This window comes from Phodopus roborovskii, unplaced genomic scaffold, assembly GCF_943737965.1.
Source record: "Phodopus roborovskii unplaced genomic scaffold, PHOROB, whole genome shotgun sequence".
NCBI classification, from domain to species: Eukaryota; Metazoa; Chordata; class Mammalia; order Rodentia; family Cricetidae; genus Phodopus; species Phodopus roborovskii.
Window position 1 is genome coordinate 7,477,148 of NW_026126636.1, and position 22,610 is coordinate 7,499,757.

General features: G+C 52.9%; 1 protein-coding gene across 4 annotated transcripts; it reads right to left on the minus strand.

Annotated features, from left to right (window-relative positions):
* Positions 1-1,702: 1,702 nt before the first annotated feature.
* On the minus strand, positions 1,703-22,516 carry Numbl (NUMB like endocytic adaptor protein). Of its 4 annotated transcripts, none has more exons than XM_051206918.1 (10): positions 22,308-22,516; positions 19,040-19,124; positions 16,200-16,339; positions 15,068-15,142; positions 14,888-14,962; positions 13,082-13,222; positions 8,427-8,616; positions 5,770-6,072; positions 3,460-3,582; positions 1,703-2,897 (listed from the first exon to the last, which is right to left on the minus strand). In XM_051206918.1, the coding sequence occupies exons 1-10, from the start codon at positions 22,329-22,331 to the stop codon at positions 2,239-2,241; spliced, it is 1,815 nt and encodes a 604-aa protein (XP_051062875.1). In that variant the 5' UTR covers positions 22,332-22,516; the 3' UTR covers positions 1,703-2,238. The 4 variants fall into 4 exon arrangements, with proteins under 4 accessions (XP_051062875.1, XP_051062874.1, XP_051062876.1 ...); XM_051206917.1 differs by having other exon boundaries at positions 5,770-6,075; positions 22,308-22,515; XM_051206919.1 differs by lacking the exon at positions 22,308-22,516 and adding an exon at positions 22,051-22,239 and having other exon boundaries at positions 5,770-6,075.
* Between the last annotated feature and the right edge of the window lie 94 nt (positions 22,517-22,610).

The following is a 22,610-nucleotide window of genomic DNA, read 5'->3' on the forward strand; positions in this document are numbered from 1 at the left end:
AGCTCTGGGAGACGGCCCTGTTCACAGGAGAGAAAGGCCGAGCTAAATTCAGCCTGGGGTTGGATGTGGCGTGTGCTGTGTCCCATTTCTCATTGTCCCTTAGCTCAGGCCTTCCCTGTCCCTGTCATGAAGGGCCTTGAGAGAGGTTCCAACTGAACAAAGCCTTGAGGATGACCAGATGTGACTCCTGTCTAGCAGAGCCCTGTCTATGCCCAGGGGTCTTCGCCTTAGCACAATTGTCTGCTCAGGATCCCTGCTGCTGGAGTCCTGAACTGGGGGAAGCTCTTGATGCCAGATCCCAGCCTTAGAGCTGGCCAGAGTCTGAGTTTGAGCCCCAGCTCCTTCCTTCTCCCCCTAGTCAGGTGTGTGACAAAATCGTGCCCTAACGTGTAAAATGTATGATTTGATATGCATTTTCTTTTTGCAGTGGAGGGGTGGTGGTGGAACCAGAGCCCAGAGCATACTGGACAAACACTCTATCATTGAGTCACATCCCAAGGATTTGGTGTGTGTGTGTGTGTGTGTGTGTGTGTGTGTGTGTATGTGTATGTGTGTGTATGTGTGTGTATGTCTGTGTGTATGTGTGTACGTGTGTGTGCGTGTGTCTGTGTGTATGTGTATGTGCGTGCATGCGTGTGTGTATGTGTGTGTGCGCGCGCGCGTGTGCGTGCGTGTGTGTATGTGTGAGTGTGTGTGCGTGCGTGCGTGCGTGTGTGTGTGTGTGTGTGTGTGTGTGTGTAGACAGTCTCAGGTACTCCACATTGGCCTTGACCAACTTAGCCATGTATCCTGGGATGACCTTGAGCCCCAGGTCTTGCTGCCACCTTCCAAGCCACCAGGCTCAGCTCCCGAGTCATTTTCTTAAGGCCTCACAGATTACGCTAAGGGACCTAAACAACAACAACACAGAGGGGTTAAAATGCCGGGGGACACTGTGGTGGCAAACGCCTTTAAGCCCAGCACTATGAAGACAGGCTGGTGGATCTCGAGTTCTAGGCCAGCCAGAGCTAAACAGTGAGACCCTGTCTCTCAAAACAAATCAAAACAGACAGGGCCAGGGGAAATGCTGGCCCTAAGTTATGGGAAGTGCAATGGACAGGCATTTCCTGGAGTGGTCCAAGATACACACTGATGATGAGCCACTTGGAATGCTGATTAATGAACCAATTAGCAAGAACTCAGAATGTGCCTTTGTGACTCCTTTGTTCCGTCTGCTAATAATTAAGGGATGATTAATTGTGGGTTAGTACGCTATGATAGGTCTGAGGGGCCCTGCTCAGGAAGATCTTTACAACGATAAAAGGGGAGCTGCTTTCTTTCCTTGAGACAGGGTCTCATGAAGTCCAAGATGGCCTCAGATAGCCACAGCTAAGGCTGACCTGGAACTCGAGGATACGCCACTCGGGGTCCCTAGTGCTGGTATCACAGACTGGGATGACCGTGCCTGGCAGGAGGAAAGGCCACAACAGCAACCTCTCCTACACACACCTCTCCTTCCCAATGGCCACCATTATAGTCTTCCTTTATTGGCTGTCCTTGTATAATACAAATCTGCAAGTTTTGATACAAAAAAAATTTGGAAATAAAAGATAGAAAAGTACCCGCCAGGCACCCTTTCCTCCTCTTCTGGGACCCCTCCCCAGCGGGCACCAACATGAGGTAACTGAGCATCTTTATCCCTCCCCCCTCCCCCTTCTCCTGGGTCCCCAATGGGGCCCCACCCCGTGAGACCTCGGCCCTCCGGAAGACTTGCCCCCCCCCCCGAATCGGGGAGGGGGGCTGGGCAAGCACAGCATTGGCAGTGAACGCAGCGCGGGCAGAGGGGAAGCCCTTGGCTTGTGCTGTGTTTATGGGGCGGGGAGGGGATGACCAGGCTTGAGGTGGGCCCAGGAGAGCCCCTACGTGGACATCCCAACTTCATCCTGCCCAACACTGGAAGGTGAAGGGCAACAGAAACGGGGCAAAGTAGCTTGAACCGAGGGCATTCCGTGACTGGGGCTGGGGAAGGGGTATCGCCAGCCTAAGTCCGGCAGTGAAATGGTTCCCCAAGCCAGGCTGGGTCCATCCCTGAATTCCATCTTGGCGCAACCTAGGCATCACAATATCGGTTCTGTAGTGGTTTGTGAGGGCTGGCGGAGAGAAGGGCTTAGAGGGAGCGGTGAGGGGCACAGCCCGGGGAGCAGCGTTAGGGGGGGAGGCCGGGCCTCCTCTCCGGAGTGAGGTGCAGGACAACTTGGGCTACAGTTCAATTTCGAAGGTCTTCTGTAAGTCACCAGAGAAGGGGTTGGAGGGCTTCTCCACAGCGGGTTTGCCTTCTAGTGCTGCCCACTGAGCCTCAAAGGGGTCCAACTCAGGGGCTGGGGCAGGCGCTGGCTCTGGGGGCCAAGGGGCCCCATTGGGGCGTGGACGGGCCTGGCCGCCAGGGGCACTGGGTGCAGCAGGTGGGGGAAAGGCCCCGGCTTTTCCAAGCAGTGTGGCAGGTTGGGGCTGGAGCTGTGCAGCTGAGCAGAAGGCATTGGCCACCATCTGTGAAGGTGTGATGCCCACCACAGGCACCCGGGGCATGGGTGGATAACCCAGGCCCGGGTAGGCGGGAACAAATGGAGGCTGCATGTGTGTGGGTGGCAGGAACACAGCCACTTGGGCAGCTGCAGTGTCAAAGGGCCCCACTGGGGCAGAAAAGGGTGGAAGGGCGGGGGCCAAGGTGGGCATTGGTGGCACGGAGGCGGTTTGCTGCTGTTGCTGCTGTTGCTGCTGCTGTTGCTGCTGCTGCTGCTGCGCCTTAGCCACCTGGGACACTTCCTCCAACCATCGCTCAGCCTCTGAAGGGGTCCGCTTGTGCCCGGGCTGGAAGGCAGCTGCAGGGGGTACGGAGGGCTCACCCCAGGCAGAAGTTCCTGGAGTGGGCAAGTGAAAGAGAACAGGTTGCCATGAAGAATCCCAGACTAGGAGTCAGGGTGGCATGGAGATCAGAGCCCAGGTTCTACAGCAAGACCGCCTGCGATTCCCAGGTCAGTCCTCACCCACGGTCTGGATGACGTCACCGTTAACTCCTAACAGGTGTGCAGTGGAGAACAGACAGCTCTGAGACACTACAGCCCTCGATGGAAAAGTCTAAACAGATCAATGCTCGACGCCCACACAGCCCTCTGCCCTTCACTGGCCAGCACTGAGGCCAATGTTAAAAGATTCTAACCATCGCCGGGTAGTGATGGCGCACACCTTTAATCCCAGCACATAGGAGGCAGAGGCAGGCAGATCTCTGTGAGTTCAAGGCCAGCCTAGTCTACAGAGTGAGTTCCAGGACAGGCTCCAAAGCTACAGAGAAACAAAACAAAAAAGATTCTAACCCTAAACCATCCATCCATTCCTAGGATTTCCAAGATGGCCCTTCGTGGGCAAAGGAATGCTCGAGGGCCACTGGAGAGTATAGCTGCCCAGTGGAAGGGCTGCTCTTACCTGTTGTGGCAGATGGTGGTCCTGATGCTGGCACTCCAGCACTGGCGAAGGATGAGCTGATCTGTGTGCACAGAGCATTGATGCCATCACTGTCACTGGTACCAGGGGGCTCCATCTCAGGCACTGTGAGGTCACAGGACAGCAGAGATGAGCAAACAGGTTCTGGCCTGCTGAAACCACACTTTTACCCTGGGTTCTCAGGACCCCTGTGCGGCCTAGCCTTTTCTTCCAGAGGTACGTAGGTCACCAGGTGACCATGGCCACTAAAATAACTGTGCACATGGATGTGTGTGGCAAGAGAGTGGTGTAATGGCAAAAGCCAGTATGTAGCATTTGATAACAGACAGTCACAGCAATCCCAAACCAGGATCTCAAGATCTAAATGATGGCAACCAGAAGAGATGTTGAAAACTATCAACAATGTGTACTGATTAAAATAGTGCATTCTACCACATGTCCAGCAAGTGCATGGACCTGAAGGAATGGATGCTGGCTACACGGATGCTCACTGGCTGGGGATCACATATCCTACTTTGGGGTTTCAGAAGTGGGTCCCTGGCCACTCCTCCGGCTTAACAATACGTCATCATGGTGGAAATAAAACTACGCCAGCAAGACAGGAGATACAGAACAGGCAAGATGGTCTCATAAGAGCCTGGGAAGATCAAAACCAGGCTGGCATGTGTGGTGCTCAGCAGATGTCTATGCTGTCTTCAAGGGCACGACGGGAATGTGACGTAGGAACCCAGTGCAGGCCTCCAAGTGTGATGGAGGTTCAAGTGTGTGGTGTCCCTTGACAGTCTGTCTACATGTGCGCCAGAGACGTGTGTGTGTGTGTGTGTGTGTGTGTGTGTGTGTGTGTCTGCGTGTACGAGATTTCTGAGTTTGTGTGAAGCTAAGGGCGTGGCCTCTTAAATGTGTAAATCTGGGCACGTGATTCTGAATGCAGACTTCCGGTGCCTGTGATTTCTGCACATATGTGACTCTGGGCTGGTGACTTCCAGTGTCTGTGTCACATGTACGTCACTGTCACGTGAGCGTGCAAGGCTTGGGAAGCCTGCCCTCTCAAGCACGAGTGTGGCAACTCCGCGTGTTCGATGTCAGGGTGCACGCGGACTGCAAGTGTAGGGTGTGCGACAGCCAAGAGTGTGCTGCAGGACATGGAGCATGCGTCATCCCCGATACGCACTGTCGTCTGCCCGTGGCCCAGTGGAAAGGAATCCACACCCCGCCATACCGTCTCCACCGCCGTGGGAGCCAGGAGCCCCACCTGCAGCAGGTAGTAGGCAGGTAGTAGCGGTAGCAAGAGTCAGCCTCAAGGCTTCAGGACCTCTCCATAGCCCCTTGCCTGTTTCCCATGGCAACGGCATGACATGGTACCAAGTCTTTCATCGCCCAGCCCATGGCAGGCATTGCTTTCTAGACAGGATCTCTCTAGGTAGCCCAGGCTGGCCTTGAAATCACCATCCTCCTGCCTTTGGAGCGTTGGGACACCAGCCAGCATGCTTCCCTCAGAAATTGCTTTTTGGCCATGACAAACAGCACCCCTTTGCTTTCCCCCGACCCAGGACAGACATTAATAATCAAATACAATGCTTGCCCAGCGCCCCGCCTCCACTGTGCTGTTTGCTTACTCTACCCATTACTTGCACACATTCTGTAATTCTACTGACCAAAATCTGGAAGCCTCATTTAGGCAAACACTGATGCTCTCTTCCCTGCCCGACCCAGGGGAATGTTTGCTAAATTAATCGTGTAGCCTACTGTCTTTGCTCATAGCACACATCAGGATATCATGGTGTATGCTATCCCTCTACCCACAACCAAAGCAGACATTGCTAATCTATTGCCATCCTCTCCTTTCCTGAGCCAGAGAGATCCTTTTGTCATTCGTTTAATATGAGTCATAGATCTTCCCATCAAATGTCTAGAGAGAGCATCAAGCTCATAAAGAGCATCCACGTTGCTTCCTTTCTTTCCCTTGCCCGTGGTAGACATAGCTGCCTGGTGCAGGCATAATGTGTGCCACCTTGCCCATTTCCTTTCGTCACGGCAAGCACTATTAATTGAAGGTGGCTGCACCATATTTCTATAGCAGACATGACTTACCAAGCACCATTTGTGCTAGCTCTCTATCCCTTGCTCACGGCAGACACTGTTAACAACCATATATGTGCCACAGGTTTCACCGGCGCCCCTGGCAGGCAGTGCTAATCAATCACAACGTATACCATCTCTCCTCCGTCCCTTGCCCCCATCAGACAGTGCTGGTTGATTCTGATGTTCCTTTCTCCCGATCCAAGGGCTCACCTGTGCCCTTCACCTGGAAGTCGGTGCGGCGCTGCAGGGTGGATGGCAGCTCGTTCAACCGCAGGCTCAGCTGACGTTTGAAGGGTGAGTTCTTCTGGCTGAGCGCTGGGAACCCACGAAACGAGCCCTGGCGGACCAGCTGCTCCAGAGGTGCATGGCGCCGGGGAATGGCAGCTGCAGTGGTGCCTGCAGCCACCGGGGTGCCTGCCTCCCCCTTCTCACCAGGGGATGTGGTCGCTGGTGTTGGGGACACGTGCCCAGGCTGAGCAGGGCCAGGAGCCACAGCGGGAGCAGCTGCTGCCTCTGCTGAAGACACAAGAGATGGTTTGTTAGTCATCTCACTTAAGGCACTGGAAACCAGGCCCCAAAGGCCTTGTGTTTATAGTGCTGGGGATGGAACCCAGGGTGCTGTGCATGGTAGCCAAGCATTCTATGCTAAGCTAGCTATACCCCAGCTAGCTATACCTCACTGGGGGATTCTAGGCAGTGGCTCTACCACTGAGCCACACCCCAGCCCCTCACTGGGGGATTCTAGGCAGGGGCTCTACCACTGAGCCACGCCCCCCAGCCCCTCACTGGGGGATTCTAGGCAGGGGCTCTACCACTGAGCCACACCCCAGCCCCTCACTGGGGGATTCTAGGCAGGGAATCTATCACTGAGCCACACCCTTAGCCCCTCACTGGGGGATTCTAAGGCAGTCCCCTACCACTGAGCTACAATCCAGCCCCATCTGGTCCTCTTGGTCATTCCCCAGAACTACCTTGTCACCTCACACATCCTGTCCCCCAAACCTTGCAAAGTTCATGATTTGCAGCCAAGCCAAGATCACTTCCTCAGGAGGCCAGTGGGAATCTGTCCTCAAGGCTGAGGCTGACCCTCCATCTCTCTAGCTTCCCATCCCTGCTCTGTCTTCCTCAGCTGCTCTCAGACGCCACCCCCCTCCTTTCCTGATCATTTACATTTACTGGGTAAGCAAAGAACTGTGAGACTTTGCCCCAGGAGACTTGCAAATGTCAACTTATTGCCTTCCCGCAACCACGCACGCATAGCAACCCCTCGCGAATATGGTCATTTTACTAATATGACAACAGAGGTGGCTAATAAAGTCACAGGACTCCGGAGAGCCCTGTCATCTCCTGCAGTCCGGTCTGTCTTTCTCTGCCCCCTGCTCTGTGCCCCCCCCCCATCTCCCACTATTCTGTCTACCTCAGGGATGCCCTCCTCCTTCATGCTTCTTTCTCCAGCTGTGACCAGGGGTTCTAGGCTCCACTGACTCACATTATCCTTTCCGATCTGTTCTAACCCCTCAGCCTGGGTCCCCTCTACCCTTGGACTGCCCCGTCTTCGAGGAAACTTCCAAGTCTTCATTTCAAACTGCAGGCTCTTCAAGGGCACAAACACACCCTGCCTCACCACAGTGACTGTGGTGGCTGGGCTACTGCTTAGGGCTGCTTCTCCCTCCCATCCTCCCAGGAGAGGCTGGAAGCAGGAAGCCACCTCTCGCCCACTCTCACTGCTGTGTTACCACAAGAAGTTCCCTGCCCTCTCTGGGCTGCCTTGAAAGGTCAGTTAAGCCATCACTGGACTCAGATAAGCAACTTGTGTGTGAGGCGGGGCTCTGCTGCCCGGCTCAGTGCGCTAAGTGCAAAAGGCGTGGGCCTCAGGCTGGGCGTTGGCCCAGTAGCACAGTTGAGTGTGAGCTGAGCGGCCCAGCCCGGCAGACCTCGCTGCAAACTGCCCTCTGGTTGCACAAGCAGTGCAGCGCTTTCTAAGGCACAGGGTCCCGAGACATCAGAACCACCTCTGCTACAGCTCTCTTTGTAAACTCAGAAGCTGCAAGAGCCACGGCCCGACAACACTCCTGCACCTCCTTAAAAAGCTCTCCTTTGAGGGGGCTGGAGAGATGGTTCGGGGGTTTGAGGGGGCTGCTCTTCCAGAGGTCCTGAGTTCAAGTCTCAGCAACCCCATGGTGGCTCACAACCATCTGTAATGAGATCTGGCACCCTCTTCTGGCCTGCAGGGATACATGCAGGCAGAACACTGTATACTTAATAAATAAGTCTGTAAAGAAAAATGTCCTCTTTTGAATCTTTGGTTTTATTCTATGAGCATGTGTGTTTTGCTTGCATGTGTCTGTACACATATGTGCAGTGCCTTCGGAGGCCAGAAGAGGGTGTTGGGTCTTCTGGGAGTAGAGTTATAGATGGCTGTGAACATGTGTGCGCGCACAAGCGCACGCACGTGTGTGTAAATCACACATGTTGTAAATCAAATCTGGGTCCTAGAGATGAAGGCTACTATAAGAGCCTAGTTTCCATGTGTTTTTGACACAGGGTCTCTCTATGCATCTCCTGCCTGGCCTGAAACTCAGAGACACTGTCTGCCTGGCTTCTGAGTGATGGAATTAAAGACAAGTGCCACCACCCCAACCGCTTTACTGAAGCCCTGAGGTAGGGTGACTTAATGTGCTGTGGAAAGTTCTGCTCAGGTTAGCACCTAGCATACTGTCCCACGAATTGTCAAAACTGAGATTTGCCAAGTGTAATCAGACTTTGCCGCAGGCGCCCTGTCTTGAAAACTCCAGCTGCTCTGCAGGGATTCCTAGACGTACCCGTCACACCTGGGCCACTCTGCCCCCCAGCGTGCACACACCCACCTTTCTTCTTGTCCCCAGCCTCGCGCTCCGCGGGCCGGCCACCTCCTGACAGGCGGAAGGAGCCCTCTCGGGCGAAGCTGGTGCGACTGGCATCGAAGGCGGCTGTGACTCCACACTCCTTCTCCCGACGCTGCTTCCTTTCCAGGCAGGCGGCGAACGCGCAGCCCACGGCGTGGCTCAGCCTCTCGCCCTGCAGGAGAGGTGGCCTGGTTAGAAATGTCACACCAGGTTGGATGTCTGCAGCCAGGGGACCGCCGCTGAATCCCTTCGCCTCTCTGGACCTGAGTGCTCTTCTGTAGAGCAGATAAGTTAGAGGCCCAAGTGGCACAGGTGCAGTGGTCCTGGTTACAGGGGCGGGGCGGGGGTGGGTGGGTGGTGGTGGTGCGGGGGGGGGGGAGGGGACACAGCCAATCACTTGAGCTGGGAAATTAGGATCAGCCTGGGCAGCACAGAGAGCCAGGCATTGTAGCACAGTCATTTAATCCCAACAATTAGGAAGCAGAGACTGGCAGGTTTCTGAGTTCAAAGCCAGCCTGGTCTATGTAGTGAGTTCCAGGATAGACAGGACTACATGGAGAAACCCTGTCTCAAAAAAACAAACAAACAAAATGGAGAAACAAAAAAAGTAGTGAATGAGACGAGAAAAGATCTCCCATGCTGACCTCTGGCCTCGACAAGCATCCCCACACATCCACAGCCCCACACAAATAAATATAACCTCAGGGGCACAAGGCGCCTACGCTAGAAATACAAGCCACTTGGGGAAAGGAACTAAAGGCTGCCTAATACCCAGAAAGCTATCCTGTGCTCCTAGACTGGAAGACAATACAGATAAAGCAGCAATGTTCTCCAGAGGGAGCCGCAGTTAATGGCGTCTCTGTGAAAACCCAATGGTGTCTTTGCACAAACGGAAGAGCTGGTTCCGAAATTCACATGGAATTCCGAGGGACCGGAGCAGCCCAGTCAATCTCAAAAATGAAACAGAATGCCAGAAGTGTTGCAGTGGATCTCTAGTGAGTTCGAGGCCAGCCTGGTCTATATAATGAGATCCCGTTTAAACAAACAAACAATAACAAAAAACCTAACTGAGCAACCAACCAACCACCAAACTAACTTAGAGAGAGACTTACTAGGTAGCCCAGAGTGGCCCAGAGGTCATTTTATAGCTCAAGGGGCTCTTATAGTTCCAAGTCTCCTGCCTCGAACCATGCCCAGATTCACTGTCCAATTCAAAATGGCCAATGTTACATGTTTCATTTAAACATTTTTTAAAAATTAAACTGAAGAAGTTTTAAGAATTCCATGATCGGGGCTAGAGAGATGGCTCAGTGGTTAAGAACACTGGCTGCTCTTCAAAAGGTCCTGAGTTCAAGTCCCAGCAACCCCATGGTGGCTCACAACCATCTGTAATGAGATCTGGCGCCCTCTTCTGGCCTGCAGGGATACATGCAGGCAGAATGTTGTATTCATAATAAATAAATGAATCTTTAAAAAAAATAAAAAGAATTCCATGATCACTGTTTAAAATCTGCTGGACCTGAAATCCCAGCACTCGGCTTTCTTGGACTACATAGGAAGTTTGAGGCTAGCCCTGGGCTACACCAGACTCTGGGCTACACCAGACTCTTAGTACAAGTCTGGAAAAGATGGCTCAGTTAGTCATGGTGTGAGGGCCTGAGTTTGAATCCCTCGCAGCCATAAAAAGCCAGGCCTGGCTCCATGTGACCCCAACACTGACGGGGGGGGGGGGGGGGGAAAGGGGGTGGAGACTAGAGGGTTCTGAGAGCCTAGCCAAAATGGAGACCCGGTGTCAAGGCAACAAGGAACAGAACAGAGGAATGTCATCAGACTTGAAGGTCACAACCTTGCCCCAATGAGGTCTGAGTGCCTGTCCTCAAAAGCCAACTAAAAGAGCCAAACTAAGTGACCAGCAGGGAAAAGAAAAAATGTATTCAGTGTGGCCACATCGGAAGAAAGGGACTATGGGACCATGTGGAAAACTTGGTTGTGTATGGTCACATGACTCTTGGAGAAGCCACTGCGGCTGTCCCCAGAGTAGGGATGTCACTCTGCCCAACATCCCACACACAGCCAGGTGGCTGGACACTGAATCCACACCACCAATCAAGCACAGGCAAGCACCATTTCCAAAAATAGCCACAGCGAATTTCTCACCCCATGCGCTCTTCCAAAACTTCTCAGTCCCTCATCAGAAGTGGAGGCTGTGTCCTCACCGCCCGCCCCCGCTTAACCTGGAAAGACCTCTATGGCTCAATGAACACATAGTCCCTTGGCGCCAGGCTAGGTGATATCCAAACCATATCCAAAACGGCCACACGGCTTCCTACTGGCAAACTCACATTCAGTCACTTCCCTTCGCTTTAGAGTCTTTGGTCTACCTGTGCCGTGGGGGAGGGGGACTGATCTGCCCCAGCCCAGTCTGCCAATGTCACAGCTCCAGAAACTACCTAGGGCATAATGAAATGAGAGAGACCCAGCTTGGTCTCCCTCAAATTCTTTCTTTCGTTTTAATGTTTTTTTTGAGACAGGGTTTCTCTATGTAAGCAGCCCTGGCTGTCCTGGAACTTGCCCTGTAGACCAGGCTAGCCTCCAACTCACAGAGATCCGCCTGCCTCTGCCTCCCGAGTGCTGGGATTAAACGAGTAGCCACCAGTATCTGACTCAAATTCTTAAAAACTCTAGAGAAAGGGCAGCAAGATGGCTCAGTGGGTAAAAGACTTGGCATGAAGGCCAATGACCTGAGTTCGATCCCCAGAACCCGCATGGTAGGAAGAGAGAAACGACTTCTGGAAGTTATCCTCTGATAACTGTGATCCACGTGTACTCTGCATACACACACACGCACACACACACACACACACACACGCGCACACACACACACACACGCACACACACGCACGCACGCGCACACACACGCACACACACACGCACACAGAATTTCAGAGCAGTTTGTTACACAGCAAGTGGATAACTGATATACTACACTCTCCTCCTACCAAACACAAGGAATAAAATAAAACACTAATTTTTAAACATTTATCGTGTGTGTGTGTGTGTGTGTGTGTGTGTGTGTGTAGGTCAGAGGACAACATGTGAGAGCTGGTTTTCTCCTTCCGCTTCTGGATCCTGGGAACTGACCTCAAGAGCCCGGCTTAGCAGCAAGTGCCCTTACCCACCATGCCCTCTCTTGGGTCCCAAATAAACCTTTATGTATTTGTTTTTTGGTGGTTTGTTTGTTTTGGGTTTTGTTTTGCCTTTGATACATGGTCTCTGTAGCTCTGGATGGCATGGACTTCAATATGCAGGGTGGCCTTGAACTCACAGAGATCCATTGCTTCTTCCCTGCAAGCACAGGGATTAAAGGTGTTCACTGTCACCCCAGCCTACTTTTAAAAAAAGATTTTTTAAAAAATTTTTGTGTGGGGCTGGAGAGATGGCTCAGCCGTTAAAGGCTAGGCTCACAACCAAAAATTTTTGTGTGTATGCTAGCTTTCTGCATCTATGTAAGTACACTGTGTGAATGCCTGGTGTGTACAGAGGCTAGAAGACGGTACCAGATGCCCTGGAACTGGAGTTGTGGATGGTTGTAAGCTGCGGTGTGGGTGGCAGGAATGAAATCTTGGCACTCTGCGAGATCAACAAGTGCTCTTAAGTGCTGAGCCATCTCTCTTGACCCCCCAAAATATCTTTTAAAAAATAAAATAAATAATTCCGAAAAAAGAAAAGAACCACAGGCCAAATATACTGAGGCCGAAGGAACCCTAGAAACATCCTTGACCGCAGTGTGGCTGACCAGAAGCAAAGCTGTGTGGGCTGCGGAGCGTGAGGGTGGATGCCTTCTGTAACCCTCACGTTTACGAGACACAGACAGGAAGGCCAAAAGTTTGAGGCCGGAGAGATGGCTCAGTGGTTAGGAGCCCTGGCTGCTTTTGCTGAGGACCTGGGTTCAGCATCCGTATCAGGCAGCTCACAACTGCCTGTGACTCCAGTTCCAGAAATCTGACGCCCTCTTCTGCCCTCTACCGTATCTGCATGCACGTGGTACACACACATAATAATTAGGCATGCACACATTCGATAATACTAGAACTGTTAAGAGGTCGATAGTAACCAAGGTTTCCCTTGATGCTTGGTACGCACGAAGTATTCACATCCCATTAGAGGCTCCCATTAGAGGCTATGCACATTTCCTTCTTTTTTGTTTTTGTTTGGTTTTTTTTTTTTTTTTTCCCAAGACAGAGTTCCTCTGTTCTGACCCTGGCTGTATTGGAACTCACTCTGTAGATCAGGCTGGCCTCGAACTCATAGAGAGTTCTATGCCTCTGCCTCCTGAGTGCCGGGATTAAAGGTGTGCGCCACCACCACCCAGCACACATTTCTTTCTTTTGTTGTTTGTTCGAGAAAGGGTTTCTCTGTGTGGAGACCCAACCGTCCTGGAACTCACTCTGTAGACCAGGCAGGCTGGCCTTGAACTCACAGAGGTCCACCTGCCTCTGCCTCCCAAATGCTGGGATTGAAGGCATTGAAGAAATGTACCACCACCACCACACCTCTTTCTTAGGATGAGAGGGCCAGGGCTTGTCCCTGGGGCATGCAGAGAGAGGGGGAGAACCCCAGCAGCTTGCAGTGCTCACTGAGTCCTTGAGCGCCAGAAAGCAGTGGCAGATCCAGCGGCGTGTGGTGCCATCGCGGCATATGTAGGAGAAAGCCTTGTCCAGGTTGCGGTCAGGCGCGCAGAAGGACACCTTCTCGATGGTCTGGTCTACAAGCAAGTCCTAGGAAGGGTTGAGAAGGCAGGCATTGTAAACGACACAATGTCACCCCGAATCAAATGTCACGGAGAAAGCCACGGGCCAGCCTGCTCCAGCACCTCGATTCAGCCTGTCAGATCCACCTGCGATGGAGGAGACAGCCTAGAGGCACAGCCAGCCTGGCTATTAGGAGAAAGACTCGACTGGAGGGCTGCAGGAGCCAGGAAGCGCCTTTTAACCCAGCCCATGGCAGAGCTTTGTGGAGGAAGAATTGATTGGACAAGGCAGGGCGTTCAGGCAAAGGAGCAGCCAATGCTAAGGTGACTCAACACTCCCAGCATGCCTTAGGTACGTCCTGGAAGGGGGGGGTCTCCAGGCTTGAGTCAGGGGAGGCAAAGAGGAGCAAACAGATGCCCAGAGCCTAAGGCTCAGGTGATAACGATACAGCTGTTTGCCTCGCTGCGCAAGGACCTCATCCTCCTGCCTCAGAAAAAGCCCCCAACCCTGGATCCTGGGGATCTTGTCTAAACACAAAAGAGGGCTGGGATGTAGAGCACTTGCCTAATACATAGGAAACCCTAGGCTGCATCTCAGCACTGCAGGAACCAGGCATGGCGATGAACGCCTCACCCCAGCACTTGGGAGGTGTAGGCAAGAGGACCGTAAGTTCAAGGCCATCTTTGGCAAAACTGAGTTTGAGGCCAGCCAGGGTTATGCCAGACTCTGCCTCAAATAAAACAAAAACCCAAAACATGTAACAACCCACATTTGTTGATATGCCAAGCTTTCTTTCTTTCTTTCTTTCTTTCTTTCTTTCTTTCTTTCTTTCTTTCTTTCTTCCTTCCTTCCTTCCTCCCTCCCTCCCTCCCTCCCTCCCTCCCTCTCTCTCTCTCTCTTTCTTTCTTTCTTTATTTTTCTCCAGCATGAAGCCCAGGCTGGCCTTAGATTTGTAATCCTCCTGCCTCAACTTCCCTAGGGCTAGAATCACACACCTGTGCCACCACACCCCAGCTCCTGGCAGAAGTGGCTTTGGTCCCCCCTTTTCCATTGTGTGTGGAGGCGCATGTGTGTGCACAAGCTTATGGAGGGCCTGGGCCAAGACTGGTAAAGCATCCTCAGCCAATCACCTTCGTCGAGACAGGGTCTCTCAATCAAACCCAGAGCTCACTGATTTGGCCAGCCTGCTGGCTCGGGAGACTTTTCTGAGGTTGGAATTATAGGGGGGGGGGACACTAGCACTCACGTGGGTCTCTGGGAATCTGAACTCAATCCCTCATGCCACTGTGGCAAGTGCTTTAACCACTCACTGTACAATCCCGCCAGCCCGATTTTACACAGAGACTTTCTGATTTGGTGACAGGGTCTATTATCAGCCCTATTTTTTTTTAAGATGAGGCCATGGGAGCCCAGAGGGGTTAAATCGTGTGTCCATGGTTTCTCAGTTGGTGAGGGGGTGGCTGCTTCAGTTGGTGCATTCACCCACTCACTCCGCATACCAGCTCTCAAATAACCACAGCCCTCATGCCCGAATTAGGACTACGCAGTCAGCCAAGCTGATGGAGGAACACACACACACACACACACACACACACACACACACACACACACACACGGCGGAGTCTAGAAGGTTCTAGAGGAGCGTCCACGGCGGGTGGGAAGCCTTCCTCCACCCCAGTACAGCCCTCCTACCTTGGTTTTGTCATCCACCACTCGGAGCCCGTCAGCTGACACCCACAGGACAGACTTCACGGACTTCCGGCCCATCTGGGGTGCGGGCAGGGAACAGAGGGGCCTGGTCAGGATTACCTCATTCAGGCTGCTCTTGCCTCCTCCCGGGGGGGGGGGGGGGGGATCCAGCCCCTCACTCACCGCCTTCAGCTTCTTCACAGCACCTTCACAGACATGCATCCCGCGGGACTCCTCTACCTCCACGTGGCCCAGGTACTTGGGTGGGGGGAGGGGGGAAGGAAATGAGCAGTAGTCAATCACTGTGGGTACCGCTGGGCCTCTCCACACTCAGGGCCGCAGTTCTCAGCTCATGAGACGCATTCGTTCGTTCTGCACTTCCAATCCAGTCCGCAAGGTAGGAACCCCATTCCTAGCCCAGAGATTTGGGTTCTGCCTGTCGCTGGGCCTCTACATACCCCACTCTTGGCCTCCTGAGGGCCAGCATGCTTCTGTGTGCCTGAGGACATGATGGAGGAGGCCACAGGGCTGCTCTATGGCCCCTGATGTCACCTGCACTTCCTGAGCCTGCCACATGAACCCCTCACATTTTGTGTCCACTTCTAGGGAAGAGAAAACCAGGCTGAGAACCTAGATGTAGTGTCTCAGATGAGAAGGGGGATGGGCTGAATCCCACAGCTCAGGCCCAGAATCCAGAGATCTCCCGGGGAAAGTGGAATATGTTATAAACCAGAATTCCCAGAGCAGGAAAAGAGCCCCACAAATGTTATCTTCTATGAACCCCTGAAGAATTCGGTGACAACTCTCTACCCCTCAAGATTATCCCCCAAGTAATATCTGGCATAAGACAGAATGTGTTATGTGTGCTGTCAGTGGAGGGGGAGGTAGGAGGATCTTGAGTTCAGGCCAGCTTAGGCTGCTGAGTAAGTTCAAGGCCAGCTTGGACAACTTCATGAGACAGAGCCTGGAAAGAAGAAAGGAGGGCTGTGTGTGTGTGTGTGTGTGTGTGTGTGTGTGTGTGTGTGTGTGTGTAGTTCAGTGACTACCGTGCCTACCTACACACAAGGGCCGCAAGGTCCAATTCTACAAACGTGATCGGGGCACATTCTAGGACTGCAGGCAAGTGGCGCCATGCAAGTGTGTTTTAATCCTAACATTATGGAAGGTCTGGCGGTCACAGTCACAGTCACACAGCCCTACATACAAATCTCATAGCAATGGGCTTTTGACGATTGTGCCCAGTGCCCCAGGACCGGAAGACACACAACAGACACAACACAGGCAACCCAGTCTACCACCCACCCTGAGCACTCACCCTAACAGGGAAGCTGCATGTGCCCTTGCGTACCGCATCCTCGTCTGCCTGCCACTGGTGTGGGCGTGATGCCTCGGGCACATAGGCTGGCTTCCTCCGCCGCAGACTCTGCCTTAACTTGTTCATGGTGCCTGCCCCGTCTAGTGACATAGGACAGGGATATGGGTCAAAGACGGAGGTCAAGGTATGGAGATGAGGTTACAGCACGAAGGCCTTGCTGGATGAGCAGGTGTGGTGAGCAGCTCTACTCCGTGGATACTGGAAATGTAGAAGGTCCCCGAGTTGTGTGTGCAGAGCTGTGGGGACATGCGCCAAGGGACATGGAGGTCTGCATGGGCGGGAATCACAGGTCATGGGCATTAGGGGTTCAGAGGTTTGGGGTATGACGGGAAAGAACCACAGAGATGCAAAGGGAACAATAGTTTGAGGACTAGGGGTCAAGGGTCATAATGTCAGAGGTGTTGAGGATATGAGGGTCAGTGAAGGTGATGAGAGGTAAGAACATGTAGCAGGCAAGGCCAGAGCTTCAACTCCAAGTTCAAGGAAAAAAGGAGAGAGACAGAAAAGGAGGGGGAGAGAGAGGGGGAGCGAGAGAAAGAGCGAGAGAATGTAACATATGTACAGGTCTCTATGACAACTGAGTGCAGAGGAAGCAAGGCCTCAGGGGTGGTATGTGCTTCTAACAGTCAGGGGTAGTGTGCCTTGGCGAGGCTGGCTGTATAAAGACTCCTTATGGGAATGACTGTTCTGTGTCTTTGTGTACTGGCTGCAAGGGACTCTGCATGCCCAAGAGTGGTCGTTATCTGTGAGCACGTGTCTCTGGAGGTTTCTGCTGGAGGGTATTCGTGTCTGAGTGGCCACGCATGTGTGCTGGGGCATGTTCTGTGTCTCTGTACAGTTACTGTCTGTGAGAACTTGTATTTTGTATGCATGCTGCCTTGGATGGATCGTTGGTCCTGAAGGGGTGTATCCATGACTGCTTTCCACAGAGCAATGTTTCTATGAGGGTATGACCATTATCCTTTAGAGCTTCTGTCCAAGAGGGCAGCTGTTGATGAGATTTATGCAGGTGGCTTTGGGTGAGGGTATTAATGCTTTTATTTGCCTTCTCAATCAGGCCACTCCAGTCATGTCTGCTGGATGATGTGAAAGCCAGTTTGATGTTCTTTTATCTGCTACTCGATATTTACTGTTGTACTTTTGCTTGCGATATACTTAATAAACTCACTCACTCAAAAACCCAAAGCAGGGATGTCCCAGGTCCTTCTCCAGGCTGACAGTGTGTTTGCAAAGCAATGATGAGGGTGTGTGGCTGGATTGAGACCATGGCCATCGGTGTGCCCTCTGGACAAGTGGCTGCCATCTAAGAGTGCTGAATACTATTTGTAAGAGTGTGAGCAAAACCATAGCCCTTTGGGGGGTTCACAGATGCTGTGTGTGAGGCTGTTGGTCTACAGAAGCGCACCTGCCAGGCTGAGGCCATAACTCAGCTGATAAAGTGTTTGCCTGACATGCAGGAAGCCCTGTGTTCTAGCTCCAGCACTGCGTAAACGGGGCCAGGTGGCCTTCAGTTCCAGCACTTAAGAGAAATGGAGGCCGGAGTACCAGTTCAAGGCCACCATTGGTAATATAGTGAGTTCAAAGCCAGCCTGAGATAAAGAGATACTGCTGTCTGGATGTGTGCACACTGGATGGGGACTGTCAATGTGTATCTCTTTCTTCTTCCTCTTATTTCTCCTTATTTCCAACAACATCTTTGATGGGAGATGCCGGACCCTCTCTCCAGTAAGGTAAGACCAGGTGGAAACACTTAGACGTATATAAATGGGTTACTATTTAAGACAGAGCTAGCCAATAAGAAATGCTAGTAACAGGCCAACAGCATGATATCTAAGAGACCGTTTCTGTGTGTTATTTGGGACTGGCGTGACACTGGAACCAGGCCGGTGGGAAAATATACTCATAACACATCTTACTATGTACCCCTGGCTGGCCTAGAAGTTGCTACCTTCCTCTGCCTCCTGGCTGTTGGGATTATGAGCAAGCACTACCATCTTACAGCTTTAGAGATGGGTCTCGTGTAGCCCACGTTGGGCTCAAGCTTGCTATGTAGCTGAAGCTGGACTTGAACTTCTGATCCTCAAGCCTCAAGCCTCAGACTCCCAATCGCTGGAATTATAGGCCCTCACCGATCATATCTGGCCATGCATATCTCTTGAGTGTGTTTCTAAGAATGGGTGTAGAGGGGCTGGAGAGATGGTTCAGCGGTTAAGAGCACTGGCTGCTCTTCTAGAGGTCCTGAGTTCAAGCCACATGGTGGCTCACAACCATCTGTAATGAGATCTGGTGCCCTTGAAGGCAGAACATTGTACACATAATAGATAAAGCTTAAAAAAATAAAAAGAATATGGGTAGAGTGAGTGCCAGTAGCCGCCTGTGTGTATCCGGGAGGGTCTGTGGATGTATGCACATGAACATGCCTGTGTGTTAGTGTGATTAAGTAGCCACTTAGTGAACCTGGAAGTGTGCTTGTGACTGCATTTGACAAGCATGTGGCAATCATCTGTGTGTGCAGGCTGAAGTGTAAATCTGTGGACGTGTGAGGGTCTGAGTGTGTACCTCCAAGAGTGTAATCCGCACACAATCACTGCCTGTGGGGGGCTGCTGGTACCCATAGGTGAGAGTTTAGGATGTGTGTCTATGACAATGGGGGCTTTGACAGACACTCAGTGTGCAATGAAACCTATGTGACAGAGGTTGGCAGCTCCTCTGGTCACACTAGTCACAACCATGATCCATGTCCGATACAAACCCTGTCCTTTGTCAAGCCGGTCACTCACCTGACTCCGTCCTGAAGGTTTCGGGGGGCCCCGAGGCCCCAGAGGGGGCTGGGGACAAATGCTGATCAGGTCTCCTGGGTCCACCCTGCTCAAAGGAGTGAGAAGATGAGAAGTTTGCTGAGGGGGATTCAGTCCCCTACTCAACCCCCACCTTGGACTTTAGCCAACCCCCTCCATCTCAGGCTCCCTAGTAAGAACCCTAGTAGTCATAGCAACTGTTACTAGGGAGACCAGCCACCTGGTTCGAAGGGCCCAGGAAGGAGTAGGTATGTTGGGGTACACTAATGGGTCCCTCAGTACCCAAGGGGATGCTGTTAAGTGAGTGGCTCTGCCCTCTGGCATCATGTCCAGGGCTATACACAAACATATAGCCACACACACCCGGCAACCGAGTTTTCTTAGCGCTCGGTCACAGCTCGGCATACTTTACGACACAACATCATAATGGCTGCGAGCCTCAGGTCATAAGATACAACTGTCACTAACATCTGGCCACATGTTTGTGTTCACCAGCAGGCACAGCTCTGCCATAGCTGTATGCCCACGTGCATGCCTGTGCGTGAGCCCACCACGGGCACTTACTCACTCATTTTCTTAGCTATGTACAATGAGCTGGGCCAGGCACACGTGCACACACCCCAGGCAGAGGCATACATAGATAGGCCGCCCATTTGGTCACCCACGAGCACCTGGCCACTGTCACATCTGCGTATGTTCCCACACCTACATGGACGGAGGCTCACTGGCCTCACCAAGTCCCCTGTGCCCCCCCCCCCCCCGCCAGTCACACACCGCTGTGGCTACACAAGGCCATTCAACCTCAAACAGTGTCGCTTACACAACACTCTTTTTTTGGTTTCATACTTTGACAGAGTCATACTCATTACTAGTGACATAGCCACATTTGGTCATCTCATCTATTACATACTCCCCTGTGGCAACCGCTCTTATGTACAAACCGCTCTTTATATACCGCCACACATTGCAAACACGGGTGGCCATATCCAGAGCACTACAGACCTAGCCTATAATCAGCCAGAGGTCAAGGGACCCAAGGATGGCTGCCCTCAGACAGCCACATGCATTCCTGAAACAGTTGTGTATGGAATCAGTCTGCCAATGGTGCCCAGCCATCTGTCATATTGGTGTCCCATACCCAGCAGTCCCATGTTACCCTATCACAGACAGTCTCCATGAGGAGGCAACTCACATGGACAAGAACGTGGCTACATATAATCAGTCACTACCCACATGGACAGACAAAGTCACAGCCCCACTAATACTCAAAATGTCACACATAGAAACTTAACACCCACAGTTCAGTTCTCCATACAAGTACACAGCTGCACACATAAACGGCATGACCCAGTCACAGCATTTATAGCTGGCTTCACAGGGAAAGCATGGTCCTAGACACAGCCATGTACACGATCACTTCATCACCAGATCACACAGACACATACATACATACACACACACACTTTCATAGTCTAGAACACCAGCATAGAGTCACCCAGGGTCACAGGCAACTGGGTCACACACACAGAGGAATAGAAACTATCACCTACACACCCCAGTGTACACAGGCAACATCCTTAGCTGGAGCCCCACACGATTAACCTTTCCTAACAGGCAAGAGTTTCAGATATTTGCAACTCAAATCACACATAGGCGGCTTCAGTACATACATACTCAGTATCGCACAGCTGGGTGGAGAGCCATTTACACAACCCCAGTCACATATGCAGACCTGGCTAAGGACACATAGCCACTGTCAAACACACTGCCATCCCCCAAACCCACAGGCACACTATGACTCCAAATACAAGGGCAGTCCCCCACCCCGAGTTTGCACCGAACGCAATGTCACTCTTATGTACAAAATCAGACATAAGCACAACATTGAGCCACATATGGCCACAGTCACAATTCTACTTACACACTGTCACAACTCCACCCACATCTTCAGTCAGCCACACATACATCCAAACCCAACACGGATATTGACACTTACCAAGGCGCGCGCGCACGCACACACACACACACACACACACACACACACACACACACACACACACACGGCCACAAAAGACATAACCACAGACACAACCTCCTAACCACAACCACACATCCTTCTAAACACAGTCTAAAAAGTAGAGAGAGCAGCTGCTATTCAAAACCCCAGTCATACACTGGGGTCACACACACACACACACACACACCCCATAGGCACCAGCACATCCAACAACAGCATGCAGATAAAACAACGTAGGATTCCTTATCCTTGCCAGCTGCAACACGGGCACGCGCGCGCGCGCACACACACACACATACACAGCCACTGTCACACAAACACCAGGTCACACTTCTAGCCCCCCCCCCCAGTACCACACACAAAGCCCACGGTCACCACAGAGGCTGCAGACAGGTTTCCACCGGGTCTCTGGGGAGCCGCCCCCAGTCCAGGCTGAATCCTGGAGTCTGGGGGGGTTAGCTCTGGCTGAGCTTTGTCTCCGGGTGGGGCCTCTCTTAGACAGCTGAGCAGCCCTAGGGACAAAAGGGGTGGCCTAGGAAACCAACGTCTTGAGACCCCTGACTAAGCATGGGGTGGAGGTGGGGGTAGGGGAATGCCTGAAATTCTCCTTATTTTATTCACGCTGGGGTGGAGTTCCAGACACAGGGACCTTGTTTTGAGAAGGGGATTTGCCTGGGACACCGCCCAAGGGTCCGGGGCGCGGCGGGGGCGGGGGCAGGCTGGATCCAGGACCCCTGGGAGTAGACAGTACTTGGACGAACACCACCACCCCCCGCCCGATCCCCGCAGCCTTGGCCTTGCCAGCTCTAACCAGGGACCTCATCTTCAAGACCTCAATCGGGGCTGTTGTGCTCGAAGAACCCCCTGGCAGGAAGAGTACGGATTTTGTCTGGAATCGGCTCAGTTAAGGCCTTAGCTTGATAAAGGGAACTGTGTCCCGGATCCTGAACACCACACCTTGCCCAGGGAGTTGTACCTAGAATTTATGTAGCCCTGTCCTTGATTTGGGGGGAATCCGTATTTCCAGGGCCTTCGCAGAGATGGCCTTTGCTGGAGACCCCAGTCTGGCAGGTTTAGGATTGCCGGGAGCCTGTTCCCGGACCCGCACCCAGGACCACCCTCTCCAGCCTTGGCATCTTCTTTCCATCCGGGCGCTGCTGCCGTCTCCCACCCTACGCCACATCAGCAGCGGCGCCGCCCCCGGCCCGAGCCCCCCTCGCCCGCCCTTCTCACGCTGGCCGCCGCGCTGCGGGACATCCAGGGCCCGGGCGCCCCCGCCTCCCGCGGCCCCGGCTGGGCCCGGCTTCCCGAGTGCTGCTGCTGCTGTGGCGGCTGCGGCTCGGTCTGACGCGGGCCGGGCCCGGGGCCGGCGGCTGGTGCGGGATGCGAGCGCGCGAGCCAGCTCGGCTCCCCGGAGGATTCCGTTCCGGGGGCGGAGGAGCATCCCTCCCTCGGCGCCCCGCCCTGGCCCCGCCCATTGGCCCGCCGCCTGCTGTATATGCAAGAGACCCCGCCTTCCCTCGGACCACGCCCCCA